The sequence below is a fragment of the Nannobrachium achirus genome (assembly GCF_963921795.1).
Source record: "Nannobrachium achirus genome assembly, chromosome: 6".
NCBI classification, from domain to species: domain Eukaryota; kingdom Metazoa; phylum Chordata; class Actinopteri; order Myctophiformes; family Myctophidae; genus Nannobrachium; species Nannobrachium achirus.
Genome location: NC_137815.1, coordinates 24,109,962 through 24,120,764, shown reverse-complemented (window position 1 = coordinate 24,120,764; position 10,803 = coordinate 24,109,962). Strand labels below are relative to the sequence as shown.

General features: G+C 45.0%; 1 protein-coding gene across 1 annotated transcript in view; it reads left to right on the top strand.

The window, feature by feature from the left end:
* Positions 1 to 229: 229 nt before the first annotated feature.
* LOC308286924 (growth/differentiation factor 11-like) overlaps positions 230 to 10,803 on the top strand; it is a gene marked incomplete at both ends in the record, with an annotated part of 64,523 nt that continues 53,949 nt past the window's right edge. Inside the window, one exon of the mRNA XM_080728046.1 lies at positions 230 to 827. Coding sequence (XP_080584172.1) covers positions 230 to 827 — 598 coding nt within the window. The remainder of the gene's footprint in view (positions 828 to 10,803) is intronic.

Sequence of the window (10,803 nt, the reverse complement as noted above, 5' to 3'; positions counted from 1 at the left end):
AGGGGTTCATATCGGAATTGGAATAAATGAATACCACTGATGTCCTACCTTTAGTGGGATAAAGAAAAAGGGGAACATCTTCAAGACACAACGCTTAAAAACCAGGATAAAAAGACCAAGCAGAAACTTTTTTTTGTTGCACCAGCAGCAGCAGCCAGCGCTTCTTCTTCTTCTTCTTCTTCTCCTCATCCATCCATCCGTCATCATCATCATCTTCTTCATCATCGTCATGCCGAGGTACAACTTTTTACTGTGCGTAACGGTGCTCATCTCCCTGGGACAGTCTGGGAGCGACGAGCCCAACCTCCTGCTCCCCTCGGCCGGCGCAAGCAGCAGCAGCAGCACCGGCAGCCTCCATGGCTCCAGCCCCAGCAGCAGCATGGAGCTGCCCAGCACCGGCCCGGCGGACCGGGCGGCGGACCACCACCGGGACGCCACCGCCGGGGGGCTCGGTCTCGGTCTGGGTCTGGTCGGCTCCCTGCAGCATCACTCGTCGGCGCTGCTGGACGAGGACGCGGGGCCGGGCGCGCACGGCGCGTCCTCCGGCTCCCCGCACTCCTCGGAGTGCTCCGCGTGCGTGTGGAGGGAGCAGAGCAAGGTGCTGCGGCTGGAGACCATCAAGTCGCAGATCCTCAGCAAGCTGCGCCTCAAGCAGGCGCCCAACATCAGCCGCGAGGTGGTCAACGCGCTGCTGCCCAAGGCGCCGCCGCTGCAGCAGCTGCTCGACCACCACGACTTCCAGGGCGACGCCGCGTCCCAGGACGAGTTCATGGAGGAGGACGAGTACCACGCCACCACAGAGAGCGTCATCACCATGGCCTCAGAGCGTGAGTTGATCTGATCTGATCAGATTATGATGTGTGCTGTTTGGTCATGTTAGAGCAGTGGCTCTCAAATTTAAGGTCTCCCCTTAAACTCTGACAGTGTGCGCTGTGCGGGTTCATTTGGTTCAATTTACACTGTCAGAGTTACATTCTTGTAAATGTCCATTTAGACCCCCCTAAAGGAACCCACAGAGTCACTGGAATCCACTTTGAGAACCACTGATGTATTAGTGCAGTGGTTCTCAACCTGAACCCCAAAGGGAGGGTCCCCAAATTATATTGGGGGGTCCCCGGATGATTAACTTAATGTGCAACACTGTTTTCTCACTCAACAGTCAGTAAACAAACCGACATAAAGTTTAAGTGTATATAGGCTATATGCACTGCACATTTCTTAAGTGACAATTTAAGGACTTTTTAATAGCTCTGAAATGACAAATTGAATATTGGCCGAATTGTCAAATATTAGAGGCAGAAATTGTGAAAATAGCCGATCTACATCTGCTATTTTCACAATAAAACTGTGTTTTACAAAATGTAATAAGGTGGGGTGGGGGGGTCCCCAGTTAAAATATGATTATTTTGGAGGTTGCGGCCTGAAAAAGTCAAGAACCATTGATATAGAGCCCAGTGGTTCTCAAACTTTTCATTCCCAAGGAAGGACCTCTCTCAACTCTGACAGTGTACAAATGGAACCATATGGAGCCGTCATATAGGGTTCATTTGGTTTCATTTGTAGCTTACACTGTCAGAGTTAAGGGAAGACCTTGAAATCTAAAAGTTTGAGAACCACTGACCTAACCAACCTCATTTTGCTGCATGATGATGATTATATGGTAGGCCTAATAGTAATTGACCTACTTTTATAGCCCGCCTACCTACTTCCAAACAGCTAAACGCGCCACTGTCAGCTGGTCAGCAATACGGTTGTCAAACTGATAAATCAATAATCAGTGTTGTTGTCAGTCACTATAAAAAGCTCTTTAGGTCTTTAAGTCTGTTAGTAGAAGTGCTATTGTCTTCTTGACACTGATGGCACTGAGGATGATGATGTTGATGGTGGTGATGATGATGATGATGATGATGATGATGATGGTGATGGTGATTATGACGATGCTTTGAGGACACGGTTCTATGGCGGTGGTGCCCAAAAGGTAGATTGTGATCTACCAGTAGACCACATGGCATGACAATCATAACATGCCCCTAAACAAATGTAAAAAAAAAAAAAAATCTTTTTGGCATCTATCACTCACTTGTTTGACATCAAGATAGGCCTGCCAGCTCCCTTCACGACATCTAAAGTAGTCAAACCTCCCAATGCAATGCTTTGTTTTCAAGAGTCGGTAGCATTACAAAGAACCTGAAAACCTACCACTTCCATACAGAATGTGATCAAGTCTTTTCCCTCCAATATTTCTCATTTCAATTGCGTTGTCTTATATGTAACACCAGTGCCATTATACCAAAGCCCCCTCGGGTAATTTATTTGGGGTGGGTAGATCATGTCAAGCTGGTCATGTTAAAAGTAGCTCTCAGGTCAAAAAAGTGTGGGTACCCCTGCTCTATATTAAAGTCGTATCTATTGGTGGGGGTGGGTTTAGATCAATGCAAGTGTTGAGGCCCGCGTGCGCACGTTATACGCGTGATGTGCATGGAGTTCCAGTACATGGACTAATAGTGTATAAAAGGATAATTAACCGACAAACTCTCAAAGCAAGCTGTCAGTACTGCCTTCACCATGGTCAAACTTTTGTATTAAAATGGGCTTCGTTTAGTTTAGCCTGTAGTGTGTGAATGAATGACAAGACGTTTGAATGTCAAGTGCATCATAGCCTAAATCACTAATGGTAATGTTTGGTCCCTCTGTCACGTTTCTCTCTTGTAGCCTATATATTTAAAGGCCCTATTATGTATTTATTTAGTCTTGTGGTCATTATTATGCCCTACAAGCACTGGGTTTATAGTTGCATGTAAGATCTGTACATGGACATAAATGTACAGAGTGCAGGCCATGCCTCTCTGTCCCAAACAGACATTTGATCAAATTGCTGCCGAGCCCTCTAGCCTAGCAGCTGTGCTCTATCACTCCTTTATAGGAGCCTCTAGCGGGGTTCAATCCCTGCTGTTCGTCGCAGTGAGAAAAAGTGTGTCAAAAAGCTGCCATTGTCTCCGTCATGCCCTCCCAACACCCCCCCCTCCTCCTCTGGCCGCACTTGTCTTTTAAATGCTTAAAGTTTATAGCAGCGCTGCTCGCTGTTCCTGCCTCTCACTACCACCGACACAAAGACTGAGAAACACTCGGGGTCGAGGGGAGTGTGTGACCTTTTAGTGGTGAATTGCCTGGTTCAACAACATTTACACACGTAATATATTCTGCACAAGGCGAATGAAATACCCTCCAAATAATGAGTTTTTCACGAGTGAACAAAGATATAGGCCTCTCTCTGTGTGTGTGTGTGTGTGTGTGTGTGTGTGTGTGTGTGTGTGTGTGTGTGTGCGTGTGCGTGTGCGTGTGCGTGTGTGTGTGTGCGTGCGTGCCACTTTCACGTCATGTGTTGTCAGAGACTTCATAAATGGCAGGCCTAGTAGTTGGATTGAAAATGGCAGGTTTTAATTGCAGCCCAGTGACATGTTTTATAGATAGATCATGTTCATGGGTTGTTTTTTAGTTTGTGGTAGTAGTAGGCTATAGTTTTAGTTCCTGTAGAAAGGTTTTTATAGCCTATTCCGCCTTCATGTAGTTGTCTCAGAGAATATGTTTCTTGTATCTTTGTACCAAGGACCCCTGAGAGAGATGAAGCAGGGACCCACACTACATATTGTATAAATGTGTGATGCAGATTTTCATCAATAGAGATAGATTCATAGACATGTTTGACAGCACTGTCATCAGTCTATGTTGGATTTGTGTTTTTAGTTAACTTTGACCTTTCACTCTGTACTTGGTCTGCTCTTTTCTTCCCTCTACACCAACCTATTTGCAGAAAATAGCTGATCTACAAGCTCTCAACGCCTTGCAGCGTCAGCGCGAGGCGTTGAGAGCTAATTTAAAAGAATGATCCTATCACAAAGATTTGGCAGCCCCCCTGTTGTAAATCTGAGGACCCCCTAGGGGTCCGGACCCCCTGTTGAACACCCCTGGTCTAATCATAGCAGGGTGCAATGGTTTTGGGGCTTTCTATCAAGCCTATACGTAGAAGCAAATGACAACTAGCCTATCTTACAATTGCAGTATTTGTACCTCTGAAGATTACACTTCTTCAACATAAAGTGTGATCTACCTTTCGAGGGATGCAATCCGATTCACGTTGATGGCCTAGTAGCAGGCATTCACTGAGCTTTAGCATGTTATTTCTTTTTTAAACGTATTTTCGTCTACAATGAATTGATGATATGCCCAAAATTGGGACGGCAGGATATAGGAAACGTGTTAAAAAAATAGATACACAGTTCCATTTTTACAGAGTAAAACTCTCCAGACTCTGTGCAGTGCCCTGCAAGGCTCTGTGGAGGGAGGACTCCTTGGTTCATTCTTCTTCATCTGTCATATGTGTTCTTTCTTTTCTTCTTCTCCTATTCCCTCCCGTACTGTACTAAACAGCTGTTAACACTCACCACTCCATTGTATGAACTATTCCCTGCTGGATTATCTAACGTGTACATTATGACAGGGTGGAACTCCTGTCCCAGTGTGCATGACACACTGACCTCCAGGGTGGGGGAGCGTTTAAGCTGCGACACACAGCGCTGGTCCTGTCCTTTCCTGTACTGGTACCGATAGCGCCTGTCAGTATAAAGTTATTTAATAATATGCATGTCATTTCTTTGAACCTTTAGGTTATTTGTCATTTCTGCACAATTCAGGGATCTATTTTATTGTCTTAAGTACCAGCTCTTACCTGTATGCCTTAACTTAAAGGCCTCTCCATACAGCCCTCAGAGTCTAAAAGCCAAACGGAAACTAATGTCATTTTTCAGCGTTCAATGACAGCAACACAAGTCGTTAATCGCAATTATTTGTGTGACAAGGGTTAGGGCTAATTGTCAAATAAAAATGTCATAATCACATAATGACAGGACAAGGATAGATATGAGGCTACCCTGCCACTCACTAAACACACGCGTACACACACGCACGCACACACACGCACGCACGCACACATGCACTCACATGCACTCACACGCACACGCACCATCGCGCATGTATGCACATTCACATGCGCGCATGCACGTACACTCACACGCACGCCCCATGTGAAGTTTGTTTCTCCAAGAGGAAATGCTTTACATGATTACAATTCATCTCTGTAAAAGTATGTAAATGCTCTGACAACAGCTTGAGATGTTGTTGACAGAACATAGATTTATTCTGCTCTGCTCCACGTATGCTTATATATCTATGTTTATTAATAGTTCATACTGTATGCTAACCCCGGTCAGCCCAAGTGCAGATGGCCTGCAGTCCAGACTTGAAGTCTTTTATTCTATCTTGTATTTTTGAGCGGTGGTTACACCGTCTCCTATACGTGGCCGTGTGTGTATGCGTGCGTGTGTGTGTGTGTGTGCGTGTGTCCGTGTCTGTATGTAGCCTGCAGAGCCTGCAGTACCTTTTCTGACCACACATGTTAAGGGAGGGGCGCTGTTGTTCAGGCCAGAGACACACACACACACACACACACACACACACACACACACACACACACACACACACACCGACCACCGCTCAGTTCACACGGGTGTGATTTTTTACTTATTTTTAACCACTTGAGAGAGGCTGGAGTAGCTTCCATTATTCTGTTGGGGAATATTACCAGGGAAAATGCAGATCTTCAAGCTCACAATGCGTTGAGTTGCAATGCGTTGTGAGCTTGTAGATCTGTTGTTTTCAACAAAGCCGATTTTTTTGTCAGGTCCATATACGGTAGATAGAGGATTCCAATCATTATGTTATTACTGTTTGAGTGGTGCTAACCGCTCCTACATCTGGCTTTGTGTGTTTGTATGTCCGTGTGTACGTCCCGCACGGCTTGGCATTGGCCAAGGTTCCCGGGAACGTGTTAAGCATGTACCTAAATATAAAGGCATGGCTCCCTTCACACTGGGTGTGATTTTTCTGTGTCTCTCTACTCTTCCAGCACAGTACCTGTATGATGTATCTATGTTACATATACTGTACGTATCTATGTTATATATACTACTGCGCTGCTACTATGCAGCGGATCCCCCGGGGATCTATAAAAGATCTATCTCTTCTTGTCTTCACCTCACCTCCCTGCATCACTTATCATTTTTTATAATCTGCTCCAGTACTTCTGCGCTTCACAGTCGCCCCCCCTCATCTTTTATAATGCCTGTGTCCCCACCCTCCCTCTCTCCCCTCTCTCCCTTTCCCTCTCTCTCTCTCTGCGTTCCCTCGCCGCCCCGGTACTCGTGGAAAGAAGAAGAGTTTGCGAGAAACAGAACAGAACGACTGCATCTTGTTTCTTTGCCCCATGGCGGCCTTGCTCTGCCGCTGCTGCTGCTACTGCCTTATAGCAGCGATCCCGTGGGATTACAGAGAAAGTGCCTCCTCGGTCTCTTGTGATAGAAGGAGGACTTCAAACACTCAACGTCCCTGCGCACCCCGAACCCAATCACCCTCTTTCCCAGTGGTGCTGTGCGCTGCTCTTTGATGGGCCATGTGGGTTCACACGGTACATGCTGAACTGGACCCGTGCCAGTGGTGCTTCTTAGTATTCACTCAAGGTACGTGGGTGAACGAACGCCGCAGTGGGGGTTGACACAGTCCATGCTTTCCTGCTTTCTAATTACTATGAAATTTCATGGAAAAGTGGGAGCTATTTATATCGTAGTGCGGCACTTTATGTGCACCGTGAAAATCCTCGGTGTTCGTTTAACTTTGGGGCGTGCACGTTTCGTACGCTCTCAAGAGTTGCGAATGGATTGATTAACACCGAGAATTGCAGTGTGTGCTAAAACAGCCTCCCTCCATACAGCATGTCATGTAGGGTAACATTTACACTACAGTATGTTGGAATGAGAAATGAACTCATCTGAAGGATTCAATGTCTTTCCCTGGTCAGCAATTTGAGTGAGTGTCAGGGAGCAAAACGTAGTTCTTCTCACACCATCTGCCTTTAAACATGAGCTGTGCGTGTGCGTGTGCGTGTGCACGTGCGTGCGAGCGTAAAGAGGTTGTCCCACACATGTGCAGGTGCATAGTATTTTGCTGCAGGGCTAGCCTGGCCTTGCATGGGGTCGAGGATTTGACCCTGACGGACCCTCATTTGTCACCTATCCATGCATGGTGCTTAGAACAGGCCTTCCTCTCCCATCCATCTATCCATTACCTGCACCTCCTTTTCCCTCTCTCCCTCTCTCTCTCTCTCTCTCTCTCTCTCTGTCTCTCTCTCTCTCTCTCTCTGTCTCTATCTCTCTCTCTCTCTCTGTCTCTCTCTCTCCCAACCCCCCCCTTGTAGTAATGCAATTTAACTACTTCCAGTATGTCCAGCACTTCCAGTCATCCAGTCTTTCTCAACCTTTTTACCGCCCGGACAAACAAGGCCCTTGTGATCTATGGCAATCCCCCCAAACCCCAGGTTCTAGTTCACTGATAGATGACTACTCAACAGTCAGGAGGACCATGGGTTGGCAAAAAGAGCCTTTCTGGGTAGAGTTTGCATGTTCTCCCTGTGTCTCCTTGGGTAGGTACCCTCCCAAAAAACATGCAGTAATACTGGTCTCTATAATGCCTCCCCCTGGCCAGCCGGGGCACCTGATGGAGGGGAAAGGAACTGGTTGGAATAACGTGTTCCTTCCACGCGCTACAGTACGTCCAACCGGGGAAACTCCCCCTGTCAGGTGAAAAGAAACGGCTTGGACTCCTTATGCTTAGAAGGAAGCATGAGGTCAGTCCGTTGCTCTCTCCAGGTTGGCAGAGGGAGTGTAGAGCCCAGGATTACATTAGATAATAGAGGGTATGCACGTCCACTGGGACCCACCCCCCTAATCTAGACTGAGTGGCCAAACATTGAGCAGCATGGAGCATTGGAGTTTGGAAGTGCTCGTTGCAAATCACTCAACGGCCCTGCATACCACCTGTTTCTAAATTGCACATAATGCAGGAGGGAGCAAGATGTTCTGTTGTTGAAAATGAGTGCTTCCAAACTCTGACACTTGGAAAAATAATCACCTGCACAGAATGTCTTCTCAGAAAGTAGCTCATAACATGCCTATGGTGGATCTTTATGAAACAAAAACTTTGCAGATAGAAAGAGGATAATTCAAGCTTTCAGTACTGCCGCGATTTTGGTGAGTTATTTTATACAATTATTTAATACAATCAGATAGGACTTTTCTGTTTGGATGTATGGGCTGTCAATGGCAGAAATTAGTTTTTTGCCACTCAGTAGGTGTTCCACATAACTTCCAGCAACGGTGATGTCACGCGCATACCCTCTATTGACACTAGGTGAAAAATGGCTTACAAAATCGTGGGATAAAAGATTTTGAAAAACAAAAACAAAACAAAAGAAAAACAGAGGAAACAAATAGCCCTTCCCAGAGATGTTGGAGCTGCCATTGTCATCGGTGCTGTGAGAACTGAGCTAAAGTCCATTAACCACTTGACCCTCATAGCATCATATTCCGGGAGGAAAACATTCAGCCAAACAAGCAAGCATGCGACGGGTTCTTCTGAGCTTGTACAGCTGCTGTTTTTAGGACAAAGAGATTCAGGGCTCTATTATGTATGTCTTAAGTACCAGCTCTTATGCCTTAACTTAAAGGCCTGTCCATACTGGCTCCAACCACCAAACCTTTCATCAGAAAGGTCCGGTTCAACTACAACATGAAGTCACTTGCACCTTTTGTAAAGCATTACGCCGAATTAGAGTTCGGAAAGTTGCACGTCGGAAAGTCGGAACTCTCCAACGAGAAGGTTTGGTGGTCGGAGACAGTATGGACAGGCCTTTAAGTTAAGGCATATGAGCTGGTACTTAAAGGGGAAGACCACCCATTTTCAATATTGAACTATGTCATTAATATACCTTAGAGGAGTTGTGTGTAAATAAATAAAAAGTTCCCCCTCTTCTGTGTTGCCTAGAACTGGAGGATTGATTTTGGGGTTTGTATTGTAAAGTACAATGTGTGATGTCATCAAGTTGTAATTTGCAATACAAACCCCAAAATCAATCTTCCAGTTCTAGGCAACACAGAAGAGGGGGAACTTTTTTTTTATTTCCACACAACTCCTCTAAGGTATATTAATGACATAGTTCAATATTGAAAATGGGTGGTCTTCCCCTTTAAGACAATCAAAATAGAGCCCTCTGCTCTGTTTAGAGGGAAACACTGACAAACCTAGTCCTAGTAGGGACCCCGGCAGTGGAACCAACTGAGTTTGTGGCCCATAAGGTCAGGAGGTCAGGAAACTAGAGGTCCTGTTTCTGTAGCGTGAGGCTGCTTGGTGTAGAAGTACATCACCTGGCCAGGATATTGATGTACAATTACACTCCTTGGCCTTGATGCTAGTATATCCAGTGATGTCATTACGTGCGCATCCCGCATCAAAAACCCATTCAAGTCGCCCAGGGACTCATTCATGTCATGGTCCTGGGGTCCCGGGGATGCGCCTCCATAAAAGAAAAACATTTTAAAATTCCACAGACACCACCATTGTTCATGGGTGAAAGCATCCTACTTTACCCTACGTTAACACAAATAAAATCCACGTAGAAAGTCTTAAACAGGCGATAGAAACGTCAATGTTTTGATTCCACCGACGTCCAACGCCATTTTGCGCGCCCGAATTCATTAGGGGCACATATTTTAGTAGTTTTAGTAGTTCTAAGTTCAAACATTAGCCAAATTGTAAAATAAATATAAGACATATGATAGGCAAACATTTTGAAAATAGCCGATCTACAAGCTCACAGCGCTCGAAAACATTGTATTGAGGACTCATAAAACTTTTCTGGGACCCATTTGAATGACCACCTGTGGGTCCCGGGACCCATTACATTGAAAACCTATAGTAACATCACTGTATATCACAGGGACTTAAAGGATGATCTTTTAGGGTTCATATTTTCATATTTTAGATTTCAATTAGAGAAAAGAAGAGATGAGTGTTAAAATGTTTTCATTTACTGCTTTCAACGTTTTAGCGATTTTAGCGATTTTGATTTCAGTGGGTGGGGGCATGCTTACAAGTAGCTAAATATGTCTTTTTAGACACAATAAGCTGGCAATTTATTAATTTATGTATTACTATTTACAGTAACACTACTTGCCCCCATAAGTCACATCTGCCTATGAAAGATTGTGGTGCATCTTGGGAAGTGGGCTTACTGTGTCTAAAAATACATTTAGCCACTTGTAGCCCACCCACTGTACTGAAATCAAAATTGTTAAAATCGCTAAAACTATAGAAAGCAGTAAATTATCTAACACTCACCCCTTCTTTTCTCTGATTGCAATCTAAAATATGAACCCTTGTTGTAAAAAAAACTAAAGTTGAACTTTAACCCCTAATCCAACCCTTGGTGCTGAGTGCCAAACAGGGAGGCAGTGGGTACCGTTTTTATAGTCTTTAGTATTGTCTCTAAGTATGTAGCATTTAAGTGGTTCAATTAGCACTCTTTACGTCGTACGTTCTCGTGTCAGGACTCTACAGCTGTGGGATTCCTCTCTGCCAGAGACTTGTAGATCTGCTATTTTCACTGCCTTTGTGCGACACTCTCATATGATGAAGTAGGACCTTAATTTATATTAAAAAGAAACATAAAACGTGAAAAGGGGGAAAAAAATGAAATCAACTACTTTTTTTTTTTTTTTTTCCAGAAATGAGCCGATAGGTCCGTAGGTTGAGCAGCCTTTAAAAGATGGTCTCTCTCATTTCTGGTTCATAAAGATAGTCGGACTGCCTCCATCTCATTGTAACAGACTGCCTCCATCTCATTGTAACAGACTGCCT